We start from the raw sequence: 25,364 nt of genomic DNA on the forward strand, positions 1-25,364 counted from the left end.
ATATATTTTTGTAAAACTTATGATTTCAGGAAACTTTCTAATAATTTTCTATGTAAGTTATTAAAAACTGAATTTAAACATATTAGCAGTATCCTCCAAAAGTTTCATTAAACATTTCAAAATCAATACCAATCAACATTTTTATATCTATTTAAGCAAGTGGTCTTGATCTTGAGAAACAGGGAACCATTCATACATTTTTTTTTTTTTTTTTTTTGCTATTTACCAGTTAATTAGCTGCTCCAAAAGTAAGGCATCCTAAACATTCAGGAAACCACAGTAGTTTATCATGCTATCCTAGTTTTAAAATCAAAGGTATAGATAGGTATTTTTTAATCAAATTTATTAAGGTATAATTTACATAAAAGGTATTCATTTTAAGTGAACTATTCCATGAGATTTCACAAATGCACATATGCTTTTAACTCAATCACAGTAATAAAGACATTAAAAATTTCCATCACACTGATAAGTGTCCTCATGCATCTTTGCAGTCCTGAGCAAACACTGGTCTGCTTTCTGTCATTATGTATTTCCCTTTCTTTGAATTTTTTTTTCAACCCAGAGGTCTTTTATTTTGTTTTTAATACCTATTATGCCATGAATTCATAGGGAATAGGTTCCAGCAGCTCAGGCTCCTTCCCACTGGTTCTCACAAAGTGTGCTTCTCTGGGTGGAGCAGGCTGGCTCTTCAGTTGAACCCAGGTACCTTTCTCTTTGGCTTCTTTCTTTTTCTGATCATTTTTCTTCACGTGTTTCAGGAAGCTATCTCGGCTCTTAGAGTGCTTAATGTGCTCAATACACACATTAATTCTCTTGGCAAGAATCTTGCCCTTAACTTGTTTGTTTACAGCAGTGCCAACAGCATGCTGGGTAACATTGTAGACTCTTCCAGTTTTGCCATGGTAACACTTGTGTGGCATTCCTTTTTGAACAGTACCCATTCCCTTGATGTCTACAATATCACCTTTCTTATAGATTCACATATACTTGGCCAAAGGAACAATTCCATGTTTTCTAAAAGGCCTAGAAAACATATATCGGGTGCCTCTCCCCTTTCCCTTTGTGTTCGTCATTTTGGCGAATTACTGGAAGATGGCGGTTCCACCTGAAAGGAAAACTGAATTTTTCTTAATATGCTTTATTTTTCAGAGCAGTTTCAGATTTTCAGCAAAGTTGAGCAAAAGGAAGAGAGTTCCTGTGTATCCCTTGTTCGCCCCCGCACACACAACCTGCCCCACTATCAATATCTGGCACCAGAGTGGTACACTCGTTACAAACAGTGAACCTATATTAACACATCATTGTCACCCAAAGTCCATAGTTTACATCAGAGTTGACTCTTGGTGTTGTCCATTATAGGAGTTTGGACAAATGTATAATGACATGTAGCCGCCATTATAGTATAATACAGAAGAGTTTCAATGCCCTAAGAATTCTCTATGCTCTGCCTCTCCATTAATACTTGGGAACCACTGATTTTTTTTTTTCTGCCTCCACAATTTTGTCTTTCCAGAATGTCATACAGTTGGAGTCATACAGTATGTAGCCTTTTCAGATTGGTTTCTTTCACTTAGTAATATGCATTTAAGTTTCTTCCATGTCTTGTCATGGCTTCACAGGTCTTTTCTTTTTAGTGCTGAATAACATTGCATTGTCTGGGTGTACCACAATTTATATATTCACCTGCTGAAGGACATTTTGGTTGCTTCCAAGTTTTGGCAATTATGAATAAAGCTGCTATAAACAACCATGTGCAGGTTTTTGTGTGAACGTAAGTTTCCAACTCATGTGGGTAATTATCAAGGAACATGATTGCTGGATCATATGATAAGAGCATCTTTAGTTTCGTAAGGAACTTCTAAACTGTCTTCCAAAGTGACTATACTATTTTGCATTCCCACCAGCAATAAGTGAGAATTCCTGTTGTTCCACACCTTTCTAGGAATTTTTAATGGAATTTTATTGTTTATTTATTTATTTATTTTTGAGTTGGAGTCTCGCTCTGTTGCCAAGGCTGGAGTGTGGTGGCACGATCTCAGCTCACTGCAACCTCTGCCTCCCGGGTTCAAACGATTCTCTTGCCTCAGCCTCCCAAGTAGCTGAGACAACAGACCTGCACCACCATGCCTTGCTAATTTTTGTATTTTTAGTAGAGATGGGGTTTTGCCATATTGGCCAGGCTGGTCTTGAACACTTGACCTCAGGTGATCTGCCCACTTCAGCCTCCCAAAGTGCTAGGATTACAGGCGTGAGCCATCATGCTTGGCCTCTCAATGGAATTTTAAAGTGGAATAATATACTATGCATTATTTTGTGTCTGCTTTTTTCACTCAACCTATTTTTGAGATCCATCCATGTTACTGTTATTGTGTGTGTTAGCAATTTACTTCTTTTTTTTTTTTTTTTTTTTTTTTTGAAACAGAGTCTTGTTCTGTCACCCAGGCTGGAGTGCAGTGGCATGATCTCAGCTCACTGCAACCTCTGCCTCCCAGGTTCGAGCAATTCTCCTGCCTCAGCCTCCTGAGTAGCTGGGATTACAGGCACACGCCACCACGCCTGGCTAATTTTTGTATTTTTAGTAGAGATGGAGTTTCACCATGTTGGTCAGGTTTGTCTCCACCTCCTGACTTTGTGATCTGCCCGCCTCGGCCTCCCAAAGTGCTGGGATTACAGGCATGAGCCACCTCGCCCGGCCAGCAATTTACTTCTTTATATTGCTGGGTAGTATTTCATTATAGGATTTTCTATATACAAGACTGTGCCATCTGTGAATAGAGATAATTTTACTTCTTCCTCTCCATTCTGTATGTTTTTTATTTCTTTTTCTTGTCTAATTGCTCTGGCTAGAACCTCCAGTACAATTTGAATAAAAGTGGCAAGAGTAAATACCCTTATCATGCTCCTGACTGTAGGGGGAGAAAGATCTATTCTTTCACCATAAAAAATGATGACTCTAGCTGTGAGTTTTTCATAGACAGCCTTAAACAGGTTGAGGAAAATTCCTTCTATTCCAAGTTTTTTTTAGAGTGTTTATCATGACAGGGTGTTAATTTGTCAAATGATTTTTCTGTGTCTATTGAGATGACTCTGTGTCTTGTTTTTTCATTCTATTAATATTATGTATTATACTGATAGATTTTTCATATTTTAAAACAACATTGGATTCCTGGGATAAATCTCACCTTGGTCATAGTGTCTGATCTTTTTATATGTTGCCGGACTCCATTTGTTAGTATTTTGTTGAGGATTTTGTATCTAAATTCATTAGTGATATTCGTCTAGGTTTTCTTTTCTTGTGATGTCTTTGCTTTTGGATTCAGAGTAATATATTGTCTCACAGAATGAGTTGGGAAATTGTTACCTTTTATTTTCTGGAAGAGTTTTTGAAGAATTAGTGTTGATTCTTCTTTAAACGTGTGTCACAATTCACCAGTGAAGACATCTAGTCCTTGACTTTCCTTTGTGAATAGTTTTTTATTTGCTAATTCAATCTACTTAACTTGTTATAGAGCCAGTCAGAATTTATGTTTCTGCTTGAATCATTTTTGGTAGATTGTGTCTTACTAGGCATCTGCTCATTTATTCTAGGTTATCTAATTTGTTGGGTTGAGTTATTTATACTATTCCTTTGTAATACTTTTTATTTCAGTGTAGGTTTTTATGTGGATGTAAGTTTTCAAATTAATTGGGTAAATACCAAGTAGGACTGCAACTGCTGAGTCCTATGGTTAAACTATGTTTTGCTTTGTAAGAAACTGCCAAACAGTGCTCTAAAGAGGCAGTACCATTTTGCATTCTAACCAGCAAAGAATGAGAGTTCCTTTGCTCAACATTCTCAGTAGCAATTAATATTATCAGCTTTTTTTTTTTTATTTAGCCATTTCTAATAGGTATGTAATGGCATCTCACTGCTGTTTTAATTTGCAATTTACTAATGACAAACGAGGTTGAGCATCTCTTTATATGCTTTTTTGCTGTCTGTGTATCTTCTTCGGTAAGGTGTCTATTCAGATCTTTGCCGATTTTTAATTGGGTTGTTTGTTATGTTTGAGTTTTATGAGCTCTTTGTATATTTTAGATACAAGTCTATCAGACATATATTTTGCAAATATTTTCTCCTAATCTGTGGCTAGTTTTTTCATTCTTAATAGTGTATTTTTCAGAGCAGTTTTCAATTTTAACAAAGTCCAACTTATGACTTTTTTCTCTCACAGAATATACAGTATTGTTGTGGCATCTAAAAACCCACTGCCAAACACAAGAGTATCTATAATTTCCTACAAGTCTTACAGTTTTGAGTTTTATGTTTAGGTTTATGGACCACTTTGAGTTAATTTTTGTGAAAGGTCTGTATCTAGGTTCACGTTTTTGGATATAGATATTCAATTATTCCAGCACCATTTGTTGAAGAGAATATCCTTTCTCTATTACATTTCTTTCGCCCTTTGTTAAGTCAGTCTACTCTATGTGTGGATCCTATGGACTCTCTAATCTGGACTATATAAGGACTCTATTTATGGACTCTATTTCTTTCCACTGATCTATATGTCTCTTCCATTAATCTATTCTTTCACCTATACCATACTCTTTTGATTACTACAGCTTCATAGTAAGTCTTAAAATCGAGTAGTAGTAGTCCTTCAACTTTTTGGCTATTCTAGGTTTCCTGCCTTTCCACATGAGTTTTAGAAAGTTTGTCAATCTCTACAAAATATTTTGCTATGAATTTTACTGGGATTGCACTGGATCTACAGATGAAGTTGGGAAGAACTGACATTTTTTAAATATTGGCTTTTCCAATCCAAGAACATAAGATATCTCTCCATTTATTGTCATAAGTGTATTGTAGCTTTCTGCATTATAGGTCCTATATTTTGTTAGGTATATACCTAAGTATTTCACATGTTTGGTTCTATTGTCAATAATTTCTAAAATTTAAAATAAATTGTTCATTGCTGGTTTATAAAAAAGCAGTTGATTTTTGAATATTAACCTTGCTTCCTGTAAACTTGCTATAATCATTTATCGGTTTCAGGAGTTTTGTTCCTTTTTGATTCTTTGGGATTTTCTACATAGACAATTATGTCATCTGCAAATATAGTTTTATTTCTTCTTTTCCAGTCTTCAGACCTTTTGTTTCTTTTTCTCATCTTATTGCATTATTTAGAACTTCTAGTATGAAGGTGAATAGGAGTGGTAAGAAATTGTTAATCTTCCTGGAGAACCAAACCCTTTATCATCATGAAATGTCCCTTTTTATCCCTGATAATTGTCCTAGTTCTTAAAGCTGCTTCATCTGAAATTAACATAGCCACACCAGCTTTTTATTAATTAGCATGAGCATGAAATATCTTTCTCCATCCCTTTACTTTGAACATATCTGAATCTTTATAAAGTGGGTTTCTTACAGATCACATATAGTTGGGTATTGTTTTCTTAAATCCATTTTCATAATCTCTGCTTTTTTTAATTTAGATTATTTACATTTGAAGTTATTTTGACATAATTAACATTTACTATATTGTAGCTGGTTTCTATTAATACACAGGTTGCACCTGTCCTTTGTTTCCTTTATCCCTCCTTTTCTGCCTCTTCTAGTGTTTTGGTTGCTTTTTGGGTTTTTTGTTTTGTTTTGTCTTTTTGTTTTTGTTTTTTGAGACACAGTCTTATTCTGTCACCCAGGCTGGAGTGCAGTGGCACTCCAGCTCACTGCAACCTCCACCTCACAGGTTCAAATGATTTTCGTGCCTCAGCCTCCTGAGTAGCTGGGATTACAGGCATGCACCGCCACACCTGGCTAATTTTTGTATTTTTAGTAGAGGTGGGGTTTTGCCATGTTGGTCAGGGTGGTCTGGACTCCTGACCTCAGGTGATCCGCCCACCTTGGCCTCCTAAAATGCTGGATTACAGGTATGAGCCACCACACCCAGCCCTGCCTCTTCTAGCTTTAATTTAGCATTTTATTTTGTTCCATTGTGTCTACTCTCTTAAATCAATTATACTTCCTTTTTAAAAAAAAATAATAATAATAATATTTGCCCGAGAGATTGCAACATATATTCTTAACTAATTTATGTCCACTTTCAAATAACACTAAACTACTTCACATGTCATGAAGATATCATATAACAGAGTATTCCAATTCTATCCTCCCATCTTCTGTGATATTGTTTCATTTATTTCAGTAATCCATAAGCTTTAATTACCTAATGAATCATTACTACTATTATGTTAAATAGCTATCTTTTAGATCAATCAACAATAAGAAAAATAGAGGCTGGACACAGTGGCTCACACCCGTAATCTCAGCACTTTGGAGGTCGAGGTGGGAGGATCACTTGAGTCCAGGAGTTTGAAATCAGCCAGGGCAATATAGTGAGACCCTGTCTCCACAAAAAGAAAAATAAAAAAATTAGCCAGGCATGGTGGCACACACCTGTGATTCCAGCTACTCAGGAGACTGAAATGAGAAGATCACTTGAGCCTGGGAAGTCAAGGCTGCAGTGAGCCATGATCACGTCAATGCACTCAAGCCTGGGTGACAGGGCAAGACCCTGTCTCAGAAAAATAAATAAATAAAATAATAATACAATAATTTATTTTACCTTTATTCCTTTTCCCACATTGTTCCTTACTATATGCAGACATGAGTTTTTGTCATTTTTCTTCTCCCTGAAGAACTTCCTTTAACCTTTCTTGCAGAACAGGCCTACTAATGATAAACTCTCAGTTTTGTTTGTTTTGTTTTGTCTGAGCAAGTATTTCTTGCTCACATTTGAAAAATAATTTCACTAGGTACAAAATTCTAGTTTGGTGGTTCTTTCAACATTTTGAATATTTCTCTCCACTCTCATCTTATTTTCATAGTTCCTTCTGAGAAATTCTTGTTCACTATAGTAGGTAATGTGGGTTATTTCCTTTGGCTTCCTTCAGTATATTTTTTCTTTATTTGTAGCTTTATGCAGTTTAAATATGATATGCCTAGGTGTTGATTCTTTGATATTTATCCTGTTTGGTGTTCTCTGAGCTTTGTGGATCTGTGGTTTTGTGTCTGTATTTAATTTTGGAAAATTCTCATCATTATTAATTCAAGTATTTCTTCTGATCCATTTGCTCTTTTTCTTCTTCTTCTGGTATTTCAGTTACAAATATGTTAACATCTTTTGAAACTGTCCCACAGTTCTTGAATGTTCTCTTCAGTTTCTTTCATTCTTTTTTCTTTGCATTTCAGTTTGGGAAGTTTCTATTTGACGAATCTTTAAACTCATTAATTCTTTCTTCCCACAATAATAGATCACATATCCCAGTTATTGATGAATTTTAAATTCTCTGACTGATGAATTCCAAAATCATACCTGAGTCTCTTTGTGATACTTGCTTTGTTTCTCTGAACTGGTTTTTTCTTGTCTTTTAGCATGCTTTATAATTTCTGTTGAAAGCCAAACATGACAAGTCAGGTAACAGAACAGGTTAAAAGGCCTTTAGTGTGAGGTTTTATATCAATCTGGCCAGGCTGTATTTAATGTGTACTATAGCTGTAAGTGTCAGAAGCAAATTCCTCTAGTTTCCTTGTTTTTGTCCCTCATCTTGTCTTTGTGCTTTTTCTTCTTCTTTTTCTTTTTTTTTTTTTTTTGTGACGGAGTTTCGCTCTTGTTGCCCAGGGTGCAGTTCAATGGTGAGATCTCGGCTCACCGCAACCTCCGCCTCCCAGGTTCAAGCAATTCTCCTGCCTCAGCCTCCCAAGTAACTGGGATTACAGGCATGCACCACCACGCCCGGCTAATTTTGTATTTTTAGTAGCGACGGGGTTTTCCATGTTGAGGCTGGTCTCAAATTCCTGACCTCAGGTGATCCTCCCACCTCGGCCTCCCAGTGCTGGGATTACAGGCGTGAGCCACCACACCAGGCCTGTGCTGCTGCTGCTTCTTTTATTTTTTTCTTTTAAGAGACAGGGTCAAACAACAACAACAACAACAAAAACAAAGAGACAGGGTCTTCCTCTGTTGCCCAGGCTGGAATGCAGTAGCATGATCAATGCTTACTGCAGCCTCAAACTCTTTGGCTCAAGTGATCCTCTTGCCTCAGCCTCCCAAGTAGTTGAGACTACAGGCACATGCCACCACATTTCTAGCTAAATTTAAAAAATCTGTTTGTTTATTGTAAAGATGGGACCTCAATATGCCGCCCAAGGCTGGTCTCAAACTCTTGGCCTCAAGTGATCCTCCTACCTTGTCCTCCCAAAGTGCTGGGATTACAGGTGTGAGCCACCATGTCCAGCCTGTCTTTATGCTTCTTTTAAAAACTGTTCTGTAGACAGACTCTGTCTATGTCTTGCTACTCTTTTAGCTATAATCCACTTATCTTATTTGGTTCACATATTATATATAGAAGAGGTCTACCTCTTCCTTTCTTATGCTTTGGCCAAAATCAAAAGAGTTAAAATGAAAGATAAGGAAGGAAATGGATTAAAATGAGTTCTTTTGGTCAAAAAAACAATGATTTTAGTGAATTCAGCTAATACAAACATAATTTTCCAATACTGATAGTTGTACCTTGTGCTTACCTCATAAATTAGACATCTAATTTTATACTTCACTTTAATCAGAACATATACCACAAAATAAGTGCTATGATAAAATAACCATGTAAATTTTGCTTCTATTTGAAATAGAGCAAATTATTACCGGAGGCGTAAATCTTCCCACATTTTCAATAATCCACAGAGCATGACTATCTCATAGTATTTTTTCCAGCATTCAACAGCCTCTGCTGCAGATGGATCTTCTTTAATATTGCTCTGATACTCAATGAGTTCGACACGTTTGTTTTTATATTTCTCCAAAGTTTTTTTAAAACGTTGTGCAATAGGACCAGGTATTGTTCCATCCTGTATATCACACCACCTGAAAATTATCAACATAATTACAATGTTTATTTTTTCTAATGTGTGGCATAAGTTTATAAACTATACTTACAAATTAATTCTTTCTTCAATAAGTGCAGTATAATTCTCACAACTTTCTTCATCATCCCAGTCTCTCCAAAGAAAGTCATAAAAAAACCTACGATAAACCAAATTAAGATGACAATAATCAAAAAGAGCCACTACTGATTTAGAGCTAAACAGATATTCTGATGTCAGAATTCTCTACCTCAATCTTAATTCTTAAGCAAAATATTTTAAAATGACCTTTGAGTCAACTAAAATAAAAGGTAAAACTTTAAAAATTAGATGACTTGCATTCTATTTTAGGTTATGGTAAATGAGATAATGAGTGGGACTGTAAAATTCCGTTTCTAAATTTTATAGATTTTGGCTATCATTTGCTCAAAAAATAAATAATATGTAAGATACTACCAAATGTGTATGGGAGGAAAACATTAGAAAAACAAAAACATGCCAAAAAAATATTCCATATTTTGTTTGTGGATAGCTTCCCTCAAATTGTATCAACTTATAAGAAGTAATCATAATGTGAATGATGATATCTAGTATTTGTAATGCCTTTAAATTTGAGAAATGAATGCTAATAAATTTAAGATGCTTAAATATGAATAGAAGTTAATGTTACTTATTTCAAGAATTCTTTTGAATTTTATTTTTATAAAATTTAAGATTAAAAAATTGCAAACTTTTCATTACCCATATATAATGTTCTGCAAGAAAATGTTTTTACTAAAAATTACAAATACAATATGTTAATTTAAAATGGACAAATTTAATCCAGCAGTGAATGAAAATTAAATCAGTAAATGCTTATAAAGTGATTATATGAGCAAAACTTTCACATTAACTTTTGGATATGATAAATTTAACTTTCAAAAGTAAAGGCCCTAATACCTGACAACTTCCAAGGCCAAAGCAATATCATGTATATCAGTATCTTGTCCCTCAACAGGATACACTTCCAAAAGAGGCACACTGTGTTCCAGTTCCTCCAAAATTTCATCAACCAAATCTCTTGGAATATTTGCAATGTTGGAAGAAAAGGGCTCAGCAACAGAAACAGTAACTTTGAAACGAGATGATGAGTCTTGGTATGGTTCACAAGTTACCTAAGATAAATGTCATAAGAGATGTAGTTACAAATACCAGTAAACCACAGGATTTCTTTCTCATATATGAACTCATTATAAAGTTTCTTCTTTTAAGTTTATGACTTCTTCAACAATCAACATATAGAATTATAGATCAATATTAAATATACTATCAATAGTTTTTCAAACCCTACTTCTTAAACACATTTTTTGCAGTTTCATGAAAGGAATTCTGTATCTCCTACATTATTTGTTTCTAAGATTGAGTTGCCAGACTTTGAGATTTCATAAAACAGTGTGTATGTGTATATATATATATATGGCAGGGTCTTACTGTGTTGCTCAGGCTAGCGTGCAGTGGCTATTCACAGGTGTAATCATTGCACACTCATCCTCGAAGTCCTCAGCTCAAGCCATCCTCTTACCTCAGCCTCCTGAGGACCTGGGACTACAGGAACATGCCACTGTGCCCAGCTAATATTATCGAAAAATGTTTGAACCATTTTGCCATAAAAGCATGTTAAATATAATAAATCATAATTATAAGCTTCCAATGGGCATCTAGCACATAGTAAGCACTGAATAAAGTATCAAAATAATAAAAATGACAATGATAATAACAAAAAAACAAATAAAATACCAAACAAATAAAGAGGATGCTAAAAAAAAAAAAAAAAAAAAAAAAAAAAAAAAAAAAAAAAAAGCCCTGCTATCTGTATTACACCATTGGTGGAAGAATGGCTATTCAAACATTTAAAAAAAAAAAAAAAGCAGAAAGGACATAAAGAGTAAAATTCTTTTTTTTTTTTTCAAAATTGAGATTTTATTGGTCGAGGATCAGTACAGACATTTCAATTTGTACACAATTCTTAACATACCTAATGAAAATCTAAAAAGCCACTTATTGTAATTCTTTTTAAAAGTTATTCCAGTGACTTTCCAGCTTAAAATTTGGAAGCAAATTTTCCTTAAGAGGCTATCAAGTACCAGTATCTTCACATGTTGGTCAGCTGTTACATACGGGCCACCAGTTCACAACTGAATAGCACCTACACTACATATTCAAATTTGTAGACTTTCACAGCACAGTAACAAAGTTATTAGGAAAACAGGACTAACAACCAAAGATGCTAGAGAGTGCACACAATTCTGACAGGGAGAGCCATGATCAAAGAGTGGTTTTCTTTAGGAAAAAATTCTACTAAACAACATGGGATTAGAAATAATTAAAAATGTTGAAGACAATAAATGCAGGACTGACTCCATATTGCCATTTAATATACTTCGTATTATAGGATATAAAAACTAACCTCCCACCTATGGAATGTTAAGCTGACACACGAGACAGTCAAAGTCTCCCATAATTCAATATCCCACACTACTTTCCGGTTGTACCAAAAAATAAACAACAAGTAAATGATTCCACCTCTTAAAAAAAAGCATTTACACTTAAAAAGTGGGATGAGGTGGGAATCCCTCCTTCTTAAAAATGTTTCTAGAGCTACTAAAAAATTGGCATTTACAAAATAGTTGATAAAAATATGCCTCTGGATTGCACAAGAAGGGAGACAGGGACCACTGGTAAGACATGTGTATGGTATTAATCAGACTTGGGCTTCTTTCTCTCCTGCTTCATGAGAGGCTGGACTCTCCTCAGTTTTCGTTTCCCCGTTTTCTGCAGGTAAATCTTCTTTAGTTTCTTGGTTAGCCACTTCGGCCTGTTTCCCTTTGCTCCCCTTTTCCATTTTGATTGCACGTTTTTTTTTGTTTTTTTTTTTTTTTTTTTTTTTTTTGAGACGGAGTCTCGCTGTGTCGCCCAGGCTGGAGTGCAGTGGCCGGATCTCAGCTCACGGCAAGCTCTGCCTCCCGGGTTTTTACGCCATTCTCCTGCCTCAGCCTCCCAAGTAGCCGGGACTACAGGCGCCCGCCACCTCGCCCGGCTAGTTTTTTGTATTTTTTAGTAGAGACGGGGTTTCACCGTGTTAGCCAGGATGGTCTCGAACTCTTGACCTCGTGATCCGCCCGTCTCGGCCTCCCAAAGTGCTGGGATTACAGGCTTGAGCCACCGCGCCCGGCCTTGATTGCACGTTTTTGTCTGAAGATTTATCCTTCGCTGCTGCCTTTTCGGCTTCACTTCCACTTTTGCAGGAGGTTTAGCAGACAACCGCGCCGATCTCCTCTTGGGCTCTTCTTTGGCGGCCCCTTCGGCGGAGCTGACCATCCTCTTGGGCATCCTGGCGGCAGGGAGGGCGCGTGCCGGGTGCCTGCGGGCTGCGGGGCGCCCAGAGCCTTCGCGAAACTGGGCTGCCTGGCCGCTGCCACTCCTCCTGCCTCCCGAGCTGCTGAGAGCCACCAAGAGTAAAATTCTTAAGTTGATTTAGCTTCATGAACAACATGCTATATTGTTTATTCATCTTATTTCACCATAGTATGGTGATACTTCCCTGTACTTGTCTGAAAATCAGTGCTTCAGAACCAAAGTTGATAGTTTTTAAAAAATTTAATAAATTATATATTAATACAAATTTCAAAATGTTGGCACAAAATTAGTGTTAACACAAATACTTCCAAAATCTGTTCTGAAAATTTTCAAGTACAGCCAATGAAATTCTCTATTTTTTGGTAGAGTTATGTCAAAAAAATATTTTAAGTATCAGCAAGTGTTACATCATCAGGACCTAAAACAATAATCATTTAAATACAGGAAATATTTTCAAATCACTAACCAAACTTTGAAATACAAAGTTTATAATTAATTAAATATAAATTCTATTCTTCAAAGCAGTTATTGGACAGAAGAAAACTTAGAAAATAGAATAACAATTTAAAACTGGGTGTCTGAAGATAATAAATGATCTGCAATCCATATTTGTGACAAGACAAAAATATATTTCCAAAGAATCATTATGAAATATGATACTGAGCTTTATATTTTAATATTTTAGTTCTCTCTCTCTTTATTTTTTTTTTTAAGAAACAGGGTTTTACTCTGTTGCCTAAGCTAAAGTGCATTGGCACGATCATAGCTCACTGCAGCCTCGAACTCCTGGGCTCAAGCAATCCTCTCCACTCAGCCTCCCAATTAGTTAGGACTACCTGTGCCACCACACTCGATTTTTTTTTTTCTTTTCTTTTTTTTTTCTTTTTGTTACAGACAGGGTCTCACTATGCTGCCTAGGCTGGTCTTGAACTCCTGGCCTCCAGTGACCCTGCTGCCTCAGCCTCTCAAAGTGCTAGGATTACAGGAATGAGCCACCATGCCTGGCCTAGTGTGGTTTTTTTTTTTTTTTTTTTTTTTTTGGTTTTTTTGAGACAGGGTCTCACTCTGTTGCCCTAGCTGGAGTGCAGTGGCTCAATCTCAACTCACTGCAACCTCTGCCTCCCGGGTTCAAGTGATTCTCCAGCCTCAGCCTCCCAAGTAGCTGGGATTACAGGCATGTGCCACCACAGCCTGGCTAACTGTATTTTTAGTAGAGATGGAGTTTCACCATATTGGCCAGGCTGCTCTCAAAATCCCGACCTCAAGGTGATCCACCCGACTCGTCCTCCCAAAGTGCTGGGATTACAGGCGTGAGCCACTGCACCTGGCCTGGCCTAGTTTTGATTTTTTTTCAGTATTATACATGCATACGGTTTAGAATCAAATAGCTGTACCAAGTTTGTTATGAAAAATAGAATTCAGGCTGGGCACGGTGGCTCACGCCTGTAATCGCAGCACTTGGGGAGGCTGAGGTGGGTGGATCACCTGATGTCAGGAGTTCAAGACCAGCCTGGCCAACGTGGTGAAACCCCATCTTAACTAAAAAATACAAAAATTAGCCAGGCATGGTGGTGCATGCCTGTAATGCCAGCTACTCAGGAGGCTGAGGCAGGAGAATCACTTGAACCTGGGAGGCAGAGGTTGCAGTAAGCCGAGATCATACCACTGCACTGCAGCCTGGGCAACAGAGCAAGACTCCTTCTCAAATAAATAAAGAAATAAATAAAAGAGGCCAGGCAGAGTGGCTAACGCCTGTAATCTCAGCACTTCGGGTGGCTGAGGCAGGCAGATCACCCGAGGTCAGGAGTCTGAGACCAACTTGGCCAAGATGGTGAAACCCCGTCTCTACTAAAAATACAAAATTAGCTGGGCATGGTGGCATGAGCCTATAGTCCCAGCTATCCAGAAGGCTAAAACAGGAGAATCACTGGAACCCACGAGGCGGAGGTTGCAGTGAGCCAAGATCGCGCTATTGCACTCCAGCCTGGGCAACAGAGTGAGACTCCATCTCCCATCCAAGTACTAACCAGGCCCAACCCTGCTTAGCTTCCGAGATCAAACGAGATTGGGTGCCTTCAGGGTGGTATGGCCATAGATGATACTTCATCTCAAAAAAAAAAAAAGAAAGAAAAATATAATTCCTTGACAGTCTTCTATCACCCTCTAATTCTTGCTCCTCAGAGGCAACCATTTTTAACTCTTTTAGTTGATTATTTTTTGACATTTATATCTTTATATTTAAATAATATGCTCATATTGCTACTTAAAGTTTTGTTTCCAGTTTTTGGTATTGGATATTGACTTCTAACTCTGAAAGATAAGAATTCAGTTGTCTCTTTATTTTCCCTCATTTCCATAATACACAACCACTCTTTTCTGGCCTTTCATTCACCAGTGTGGTTATATCTTAAGTATTCAGCATTTATCTTAATATGTTTGAAAAATGTGATTCACAGGTGAACCATATGATGTGAGCTGATTTTTCTTTCCTGCAAAAAATGTTGTTTTCCCAGCAGTCAATAATTGTATTGCTTTTCATTTGCTCATTTTCTTTTCTTTCTTTCTTTTTTTTTTTTTTTGAGACGGAGTCTTGCTTTGTCACCCAGGCTAGAGTGCAGTGGTGTGATCTCGGGCTCACTGCAACTCCTCTGCCTCCTGGGTTCAAGTGATTCTCCTGCCTCAGCCTCCCATGTATCTGGAGCTACAGGCGTGCACCACCACATCTGGCTGATTTTTGAATTTTTAGTAGAAATGGGGTTTCACCATGTTAGCCAGGCTGGTCTCAAACTCCTGACCTCAGGCAATCCGCCCACCTTGGCCTCCCCAAAGTGCTGGGATTACAGGTGTGAGCCACTGCACCCAGCCATTTGCTCATTTTCTACATGGCTTTCATTAATTTAGCCCCAAATTCCTTAAGTTGTAAAAATCTCTCTTCAATATGTTCAAAGCCAATAGATTGTGTTCGAAATAAAATACTGGTTTCATTTTATTTAAAGCACTCTTCCAGAGTTCTCTGACCAGTTCTAATCTGAACTGGCTCTCTAGGCCTGCTATGTACATAGCTGTTATCACTTTGCCATCATCCCAGGAATTCTCTTTGTTTTTCTCTTATGTTGTGGCATCTCTACATTTTGAATCTGATGTCTTCATATTTCTTGATTGTAGATGACATCCATTAACTTCCTAAGAAATGGTGCATTGGACATAACTTTTGAGACCTCACATATTTGAAAATGTCTTTTTTCTACTCTTCACTTATAGTGTGACCAGGCATAAAATTATACGGTAGGATATCACTTTAGCTAAAACTTTTGAAAATATATTTTCATAGCTTTTTAAAACTAAGAATTACTTTCAAAAAGTCTGGACTGGGTGAGGTGGCTCACATCTGTAATCCCAGCACTTTGGGAGGCCGAGGCGGGAGGATGTCTTGAGGCCGGGAGTTCCAGACCAGCCTGGTAAACATAGTGAAACCCCGTCTCTACCAAAAATACAAAATTAGCTGGGTATGGTGGCACATGGCTGAGGCATGAGGATTGCTTGAGCCTGGGAAGTGGAGGTTGCAGTGAGCCAAGACTGCACCACTGCACTCCAGCCTGGGCAACAGAGTAAGACTCCGTATTAAAAAGAAAAAAAAAAAGCTGGGTGCAGTGCCTCACACCTGTAATCCCAGCACTTTGGGAGGCTGAGGTGGGAGGATCACGAGGTCAGGAGATCGAGACCATCCTGGTTAACATGGTGAAACCCCGTCTCTACTAAAAATACAAAAAATTAGCCAGGCATTGTGGCAGGCGCCTGTAGTCCGGGACACTGAGGGAGGAGAATGGCGTGAACCCAGGAGGTGGAGCTTGCAGTGAGCAGAGATTGTGCCACTGCACTCCAGCCTGGGAGACAGAGTGAGACTCCTTCTCAAAAACAAAACAAAACAAAAAAGTAAAGATCTGATGTCTGATGCCATTCTACCTCTTGATTCTTTATATAAACCTATCTTTTTTCTCTCCAGAATCTTACTGAACCTTCTCTTTGGCCCCAGTATTCCCAAACTTCACTATGTGCTGGACACTAAGTGGGCCCTTTCAGTCTACAAATGTATGTCCTTTGGTTCTGAGAAACTTTTACAATTTGACAATTTGCTTTCTTCTGTTCTTGCCACTGACCTCTTCCCCCATCTCTCTTCTCTCTTCCTTTCTTCTCCTCCTCATCTCCTCTTCACTGGTTGATCCACCCAGTCTCTTTCTGTGGTCAGTCAGTATCATTAAGTCTTTTCTTTTTTTAACACATGATCATACAAAAATATTTCAAAACTTATTCCTGGAGGGATATGCCTTAGTTGCCTGTGTTCTAGAAGCACAGTTGGAGGGTAGAAGATAGAGGATCCCAACATTCAGTACCAGTAAATTTTAATGCAATTCCCTTCTTCTCAGTGGGAGTACTCCCACCCTTAACCATGCTTCTCAAGTTGGCTTCTTAAATTTGTAGGTTTATATCTTTTGCCAAATTTGGTAAATTTCTGCCATTCTTTGAATATTTTTTAGCCCTCCCTCTTTCTTCTCTCCTTCTGGAACTCTGAAGACATGAATGCTAGGTCTTTTGTTATAGTCCAACATGTCCCTGAGGTTCTGTCCTTTTAAATCTATTTTCTTTATGGTGTTAAGATTTGATAATTTCTATTTTTCTATCTTCAAGTACAATAATTTTCCTGTCTTCATTCTGCTTTTTGTTGTTGCTGTTTTACACATGTTGATGTTTCCAGGTTGTTAGCTCTTCTAGTACCCCGTCTAGAATATATGATGCAAAGAAAAGCCCAAGTGGCTGGGCGCGGTGGCTCACGCCTGTAATTTCAACACTTTGGGAGGCTGAGGCGGGTGGATCACGTGAGGTCGAGAGTTTGAGACCAGCCTGGCCAACATGGTGAAACCTCATCTCTACTATAAATACAAAAATTAGCCAGGTGTGGTGGCTCACGCCTATAATCCCAGCTACTTGGGAGGCTGAGGCAGGAGAATCACTTGAACCCGGGAGTTGGAGACTGCATTGAGCCGAGATCGTGCCACTGTGACACAGCGAGACTCAGACTCAAAAAAAAAAAAAAAAATCACCATGATCACCTTAACACCTAAATCCTTTTCTGCATTTCTACACTTGGATCTTAGGCAAAAGGCCAAGAAACAATGTTTCTCCACATTTCTGATTTTCATAGAAGAAATTTCCAGAAATAAAGTGCTAGTTTAAAGTTCTTGATATATTTTGCCAAACTGCTTTGTGCAGAAGTTATAAAAAATTTTCTTAATTTCTGGACCATTTTATAACCAAAATTAAGGATATGCTAGATTTCCTTCCAATCAAGTACAGTTGACCCCTGAACAACACATGTTCCAACTGGATTGGTCCACTTATATGCGTATTTTCTTCTGCCTCTGCTACTCTAGCAACAGCAGGACCAACTCCTCTTCTTCCTCTTCCTCCTTCACAGCCTATTCAGCATGAAGACAACAGAAATGAAGATCTTTATGATGATCTATTTCTATATAATGAATAGTAAATACATTTTTCTCTTTCTTATGATTTTTCTTTTATGAGACAGGGTCTTGCTCTCAAATTTCTGGGCTCAAGTGATCCTCTTGCCTCAGCCTCCCATGCAGATAGGACTATATGTGTGCACCACCACCCAGCTCATGTTAAAATTTTTAGTAGAGATGAGGTCTTGCTATGTTGCCCAGGTTGGTCTCAAAGTCCTGACTTCAAGCGATCATCCTGCCTTGAGCTCCCAAAATGCTGGGACTACAGGCATGGACCCCTGTGCCCTGCCTTTACAATTTTCTTAATAACATTTTCTTTTCTTTAGCTTACTTTATTGTAAGAATATAGTGTTTATCATATTTATGACATACAAAATATGTGTGAATCAACTGTGTATGATATCAGGAAGGCTTCCAGTCAACAGTAGGATATTAGTTAAGTATTTGGGAAGTCAAAAGTTATATACGGATTTTTGACTGTGCAGGGTCCTGCACTGTTCAGGAGTCAACACTATGTTTCTAAGTTTTTTATTTGTTGGTTGGTTATTGTTATGAATTCATGTTAGGCAGAATAATGGCCCCCAAAGACATCCATGCCCTAATCCTTGGAAATCTGTGAATATGTTAGTTACCTTACATGGCAAAATGGACTTCACAGAAGTGATTACAACTAAAGACATTGAGATGTGGAGGTCATCTTGGATTACCCAGTTGGGCCCATTCTAATCACGAGTCTGTTAAAAGGGGACTGCCTCTTTAGCCTGCAGTGAACCAGAAAGATGCAATGTGAGAAGGACATTGAAGATGGAGGAAGAGGGCCACAAGCCACAGAATGCAGGCTGCTTCTAGAGGTTAAAAAAGGCCAGGAAACAGATTCTCCCACACAGCCTCCATAAAGGTATGCAGCCTTGCATATACCTTGATTTTAGCTCAGTTAGGCCCATGTCAGACTTCTGACCTACAGAGTTGTAAGATAATAAATTTGTATTGTTTGAGCCACTGAGTGTGGTAATTTGCTGTGGCAGCAATAGAAAACTAATATAGCATCTAAAGAAAAAGCGATTGGGGGTCCATAGGAATAAATTATTGTGAAATCAGAACAAAGAGCATTATATAGCATTATTAATACTTCAACTGAAGTAAGACTAAAGAAGGAGAGTCAGATAAAACAACAATATTAATTGTGCAGCACTATTTTAAGATGTCCCAAGAGCTGCTCTCCCTTGTTTTTCTGCCACAAAAGAATTAGAATCTGCCAATATACTGCTCTTCTTTTACCTCTGTTCTCATGTTTCATCTTGTCTTCCTAACATTTAGAGGACATTACTAGACCCTCACAGATTCTCAAGCAAGGCAGAGACAGATTAAATAATCACTGTATTGCAGGTAAAACCTTAGAAATTGATAGAACTTACAGGTAACCTAATCCACTGAGTTTCCATGGAACTTTAGAGATCTTGAAAAGTTTTATGGAGTGTAGGGGCTGTCATGAGGTATTGAGAGAGATGCTAAGACACCATCATCTATTTCAATCAGAAATGTTCTGCTTTAATGTTAAGCTTCCACATAAAACCTGATTGAAAAAAACCCCACAAACTTATACTGCTAAAACAAACAAACAAAAAAAAAAAACACAAAGCCAGATGAAAACCATTTTTATCCAAAGGAAAAAAAATCCAGAGAAGTTGTGAAAGATCTAGGTAAAACTACTCAAAGTCTGAAGATGAGAAAACCTCTAAAAAACAGAGTACTACTGGCTGGGCATGGTGGCTATGCCTGTAATCCCAGCACTTTGGGAGACTTAGGTGGGTGGATCACTTGAGGTCAGGAGTTCAAGACCAGCCTGGCCAACATAGTGAAATCTCGTTTTTACTAAAAATACAAAAATTAGCCAGGTGCAGTGGTGCACACCTGCAGTCATAGCTACTCAGGAGGCTGAGGTGGGAAGATTGCTTGGAACCAAGAGGAAGAGGTTGCAGTGAGCTGAGATGGCACCACTGCACTCCAGCCTGGGCAACAGAGTGAGACTTTATCTTAAAAAAAAAAAAAAAAAAAAAGTAAAAGGAAAAGAAACAGTGTATTAGCCGGGCGCGGTGGCCCAAGCCTGTAATCCCAGCACTTTGGGAGGCTGAGACGGGCGGATCACAAGGTCAGGAGATCGAGACCATCCTGGCTAACACGGTGAAACCCCGTCTCTACTAAAAAATACAAAAAACTAGCCGGGCGAGGTGGCGGGCGCCTGTGGTCCCAGCTACTCCGGAGGCTGAGGCAGGAGAATGGCGTAAGCCCGGGAGGCGGAGCTTGCAGTGAGCTGAGATCCGGCCACTGCACTCCAGCCTGGGCGACAGAGCCACACTCAGTCTCAAAAAAAAAAAAAAAAGAAACAGAGTATTAATGAAAAATTAACTAATAGAGTCTTATTGAAAAATTAACTAATCCCAAGAATCTTTTACATTCCTTTGTAATCTCTATGACTGAAAATATGGTATTCTTTTTTTTTTTTTTTTTTTTGAGATGGGGTCTCACTATGTCCCCCAGGCTCACTACAACCTCTGCCTCCCAGGCTCAAGTGATCCTCCCACCTCAGCCTCCTGGGTAGCTGGGACCACAGGTGTGTGCCTGTTTTCTTTGGTAGAGATGGGGGGGTTTCACCATGGTGCTCAGGCTGGTCTCAAACTCCTGACCTCAAGTGATTCACCTGCCTTGGCCTCCCAAAGTGCTGGGACTACAGGCATGAGCCACCACACCCAGATGCCATTCTTTATCTGTGAAACTGACACTGACTTTTCCATAGAACATATATTTTAAAATTGTTTTCAAGTAGTGTATAACATAATGAGTTACATAAGTTTTTCTTGTATCCAAAAATACAGATTTAAATTATCTATCTGGGGCAAGGGTACCATTTGTGATTATAAATATTAATTTCTATATAAGGATAATTGACCTTTAACAGAATCAAACATGCCACAATGTTTACCCTACAGGCCTAACAAAGAAAAATCTTATTAGGGCTGGGCGCAGTGCCTCATGCCTGTAATCCCAGCACTTTGGGAGGCTGAGTCAGGCAGATCACGAGGTCAGGAGTTCGAGACCAGCCTGGCCAACATGGTGAAACCCCTTCTCTACTAAAGATCACAAGGTCAGAAGTTCAAGACCAGCCTGGCCATCGTGGTGAAACCCCGTCTCTACCAAAGATACAAAAAATTAGCTGGGTGTGGTGGCATGTGCCTGTAATCCCAGCTATTCAGTTGGCTGGGGCAGGAGAATCGCTTGAACCCGGGAGGCGGAGGTTGCAGTGAGCCGAGATCACACCACTGCACTCCAGCCTGGGAGACAGGGCGAGACTCTGTTTCAAAAGAAAAAAAAAAAAAAGGCCGGCCGCGGTGGCTCACGCCTGTAATCCCAGCACTTTGGGAGGCCGAGACGGGCGGATCACGAGGTCAGGATATCGAGACCATCCTGGCTAACACAGTGAAATCCCGTCTCTATTAAAAATACAAAAAACTAGCCGGGCGAGGTGGCGGGCGCCTGTAGTCCCAGCTACTCGGGAGGCTGAGGTGGGAGAATGGCCTGAACCCGGGAGGCGGAGCTTGCAGTGAGCCGAGATCGTGCCACTGCGCTCCAGCCTGGGTGACAGAGCGAGACTCCGTCTCAAAAAAAAAAAAAAAAAAAAAAAAGAAAAATCTTATCAGATAAAGGCTTGGAAGATATTATACTAAAAGGGTACTTTTCTTTTCTTTTTTTTTTTTTTCTGAGACGGAGTCTTGCTCTGTCGCCCAGGCTGCACAATCTGGGCTCACTGCAAGCTCCGCCTCCTGGGTTCACACCATTCTCCTGCCTCAGTCTCCCGAAAAAGGGTACTTTTCAAAGGAAAAAAATTTCAAATTTTGCCAATAGTTTTCTGATCCATTTCGTTTTCTTTCCTCATCTGAAGTAAACTTCATAATTCAGATAAATGAAGATTAAAGGAAAAAGACAGAAAAAGAAGTCCCAAGTTTGTTAAAGACTAAATTACTAATTTTATAAGAAATGCACTTTTGTTATTTTTACATTATTTGAGCAAAAACTAGGCTAATAAATATTGTCTGATACTACTAGATTCCATTTAATAATAATGGTTTATAGGCACTAATATTCCCCTTACCTTCTTTTTACACTATTTTCTCAGAGACTTAAAACAGAAGTAAAATGTGTCAACTCTTGTGTATCAATCTCCAAATAATAGTCATATTTTAGTCTTTGAAAAAAACTGATTCAAAAAGAACAAAGATCAAATAAAATTTATTTACCTCAACCAGTATACCAACAAAAGGGATAGAAGCTTCTTCATATTTCACAAAGAATACGTTGGGATTAGTTTTCCAGACTCCAAGCCATTTGTCTTTCAACTTTAATTTTTCTGATAGGTATTTACCCATAACTTCATCAGCATCTTCTGCCTAATAAGAGAAAAAAATGTATCTATGTATAAATATATGAAATTATAGATTTTTACCTGTTTTTTTTTTATTGATTTCTATTTTCAAATGGAACCAATATAGCCTTAAATAATGAACGACCTGGAAAGTTACAGATTTTAACTGAAACCACATCTAGTGGAAAACATGACCAACAAAAAATTAAACTTAAAAGAGATCTATTCACTGGAATAATTCATAGATAAGACAGCTAGTTATTGTTTAGTCTGAATTTTCAACTTTTTATAAATATCACCGCAATGAATATGCAGGTACACAAATTCTTCTGCTACAACTTAAAAGACTAGGTTAGAAACACGAAATATTTGCTCTATTCCGTTTTATCAGATACGTATTCTCTATATTAAAAAAATCATGCCACCAGGCACGGTGGCTCACGCCTGTAATCCCAACACTTTGGGAGGCCGAGGTGGGCGGATCACCTGGGGTCGGGAGTTCGAGTCTAGCCTGACCAACTGGAGAAACCCCGTCTGTACTTAAAAAAAAATACAAAATTAGCCGGGCGTGGTGGCGCGTGCCTGTAATCCCAGCTACTCGGGAGGCTGTGGCAGGAGAATCGCTTGCACCCGACCCGGGAGGCAGAGGTTGCGGTGAGCCGAGATTGCGCCACTGCACTCCAACCTGGGCAACAAGAATGAAACTCCGTCTCAAAAAAAAAAAATAATAATAATAATAATATATATATATACACACACATACACACACACATATACACATATATACACACATATATATACACACACACATACATATATATATATATATATCATGCCACCTCGTGGACTGCTGAGTGGGAAGTACTCTTAATTTCTAGCATTCTAGTGTAAAAGTCAAGGCTAAGTGATCTTGCTCATGTTTGGGCAGAAACTGTTAAATAAAGGTACCAAGATTCATGCCTGTGCAATGATAAGGCCAATATAGCTTCATCTTTTAGGAGCTCTCAGAAAATTCTCTTAGGGCTGTCCCGTTAACTGACGAATTTTGTCGGAAACTCGAACCTTAACTCCTCTAGGGCACGACGCGGGCACCTCTAACAAGGTGAACTTTCTACACAGGTTGACTCCATTTAATTTTTTGAAACGCAGGTTTTCGCTGTGCCCTGTGGACCCCCATCCGCCTCCGAGGGAAGCCCCAGATGCCTGCCCCCAGGCCCCGGCGAGCTTCTGACCGTCGTCTTCCTGTCCTGGATCCGCTCACCTTACAGTCCTGCAGCACTTGGTCGCAATACAGCGACACCTTCTCGTCCCGCCACATCCCCCTCATACGGGACAGGCAGACTGGGGGCAGGGGCTGAGCCTCCTCTTCATCCTCAGGCACTGACGGCAGGGGCTCCTCCTCCTCCTCCTCGGCCGCCTCTCCCGGGTCCTCGGCCTGAGCCGCGGGCAGGCGCTGGAGCCGCAGCCTGGCCGCCTCCCGGCCCGCTTTCCCCTTCACCTGGCGAGGGGAGGCCACCACCGACCGCACTGGGATCGCGGTGCCCTTCAGGGTGGTCGCGGCCGCCGTGTCCCCGGGGACAGCGGAGGCAGCCTTCTCGCCTCGCCTGCCCGGGCTGATGGTGCGGAATGAGTCCGCGGGCACGGAGGCCCTGGAGGCCGACGCCATCGACGCCATCTCCTCAGCAGCCCGAGGGCCTGCGCAGCCGTTGGCCACTTTTCCCGCCCTCGGCAGCTCTGGCCAGTAGGTGCGCTGCGCTTCAGGCCCGCAACGAGCGGCGGCTCGAGGGAGTCCGGTCCGGTGGGGTGTTGCGGCTCGGGGAGGGATGTGGGGCGCGGCCCAGCGCTAGGGGGCGCGGGGCCTGGGGGTAGAGCGCGGGGTCCTGCGGAGGCGGTCAGGGTGCTGGGGGCGCGCTGCTCAGAGCGGAGTGCCTGGGCTCAGAACAGGGGTGGGGGGCCCGGGCACTGTTGGCTGCGGCTCCGTGTGGAACCCCCACCAGGTGCCGCTCACACCAGAAGGTGCCAGTCGAGCCCCAACGCACTGGCTCTAACCCCAGCCCTTTCTCTCCCCCAGGGGAGGTTTCCTTAGGGTCCTCATACGTTTCAGGGTGATTACGAGTCACCCTCCAGGTCATCAGGACCTAAAAAAAGGCGCCACCTGCCACTCCACACACGTGTAATTGCACAAACGAAGCCTGAAAGAAAATTTATTTTCATACTGGGAGGTGACACTAACTGGAACCCTCTGGTTATTAGTAGAGGACACCCTAGTGACAAATCCAGCAACCTAGATTTCCCTCTCAGCCCCCACCTATTACAGGATTCACCAAATAAGATTTCCTTTACATTTTAAACAGGACTCTCACTTGTCGCCAAGATGTGGTAATACCAAGAAGTTAGTCTGTTTTCTTGTCTCTGTTGTGCTATTGAAAATTCTCACATAAAAGATTATATTATGTAACTGTTAAACTGGACAACAACTTCCAGCTGGGAGTGATACGTGCAAACTATGAACATTTTCACGATAAAAGTCTGTTCAAGATCCCACATTTTGGAGAACAACAGAGACCACTCACTTCTGGTATTTTACTGTTGAATGTATATTGAGCCAATTGGAATTAACGTTTGTTTACAGTCTAGCTGTGAAATAGTGCACTGAAGCTGACAGCTCCCAAGGAGAACAGCACTGGGAAAACACCTGCCTGCCTTCACACTCGTCTGGAAGAACACTATGTTAAATTCTGAGTTTATTTTGAGGAAAATATTAATATCATGTTACTGTAGTTTAGGGAATAATTACAACATGCCTCATGTTTCCACTCTGTTCTTACTTTATTCCTTTCGTTGAGTCCTGGACTTTGTTTATAACGATACTAACTCTGCATATTTCACTCACACACACACGAAAAAGTTTTACTCTAGTGTTTCTTCAAAAAAGTTTGTTTTGATAAATTATGGGTTTTTTAATTCTTAGGTTCTGTATAATAAAGACCCCCTGTCCTGGTCCAAAGTTTAAAAACAGCAACAGCTCCCTTTTCCTCCAAAAAGCAAATATTTGTTAGAAATCTGTTACATGCCACACAATTCATAGATGCCACAGTCACAGAGGTAAAAGACCAAATCCCTGCCC

At 39.6% G+C, this 25,364-nt stretch overlaps 1 protein-coding gene and 1 pseudogene across 1 annotated transcript in view; both read right to left on the bottom strand.

The window, feature by feature from the left end:
• SHCBP1L (SHC binding and spindle associated 1 like) overlaps positions 1-24,369 on the bottom strand; it is a 48,637-nt gene extending 24,268 nt beyond the window's left edge. Inside the window, 9 exon segments of the mRNA XM_005540186.3 lie at positions 8,688-8,906; positions 8,979-9,065; positions 9,845-10,059; positions 22,113-22,262; positions 23,499-23,894; positions 23,897-23,992; positions 23,994-24,032; positions 24,034-24,117; positions 24,232-24,369. Coding sequence (XP_005540243.2) covers positions 8,688-8,906; positions 8,979-9,065; positions 9,845-10,059; positions 22,113-22,262; positions 23,499-23,894; positions 23,897-23,992; positions 23,994-24,032; positions 24,034-24,117; positions 24,232-24,369 — 1,424 coding nt within the window.
• On the bottom strand, positions 571-1,106 carry LOC107129039 (large ribosomal subunit protein eL21-like; annotated as a pseudogene).
• Positions 24,370-25,364: the final 995 nt, after the last annotated feature.

The sequence above is a fragment of the Macaca fascicularis genome, chromosome 1 (assembly GCF_037993035.2).
Source record: "Macaca fascicularis isolate 582-1 chromosome 1, T2T-MFA8v1.1".
NCBI classification, from domain to species: domain Eukaryota; kingdom Metazoa; phylum Chordata; class Mammalia; order Primates; family Cercopithecidae; genus Macaca; species Macaca fascicularis.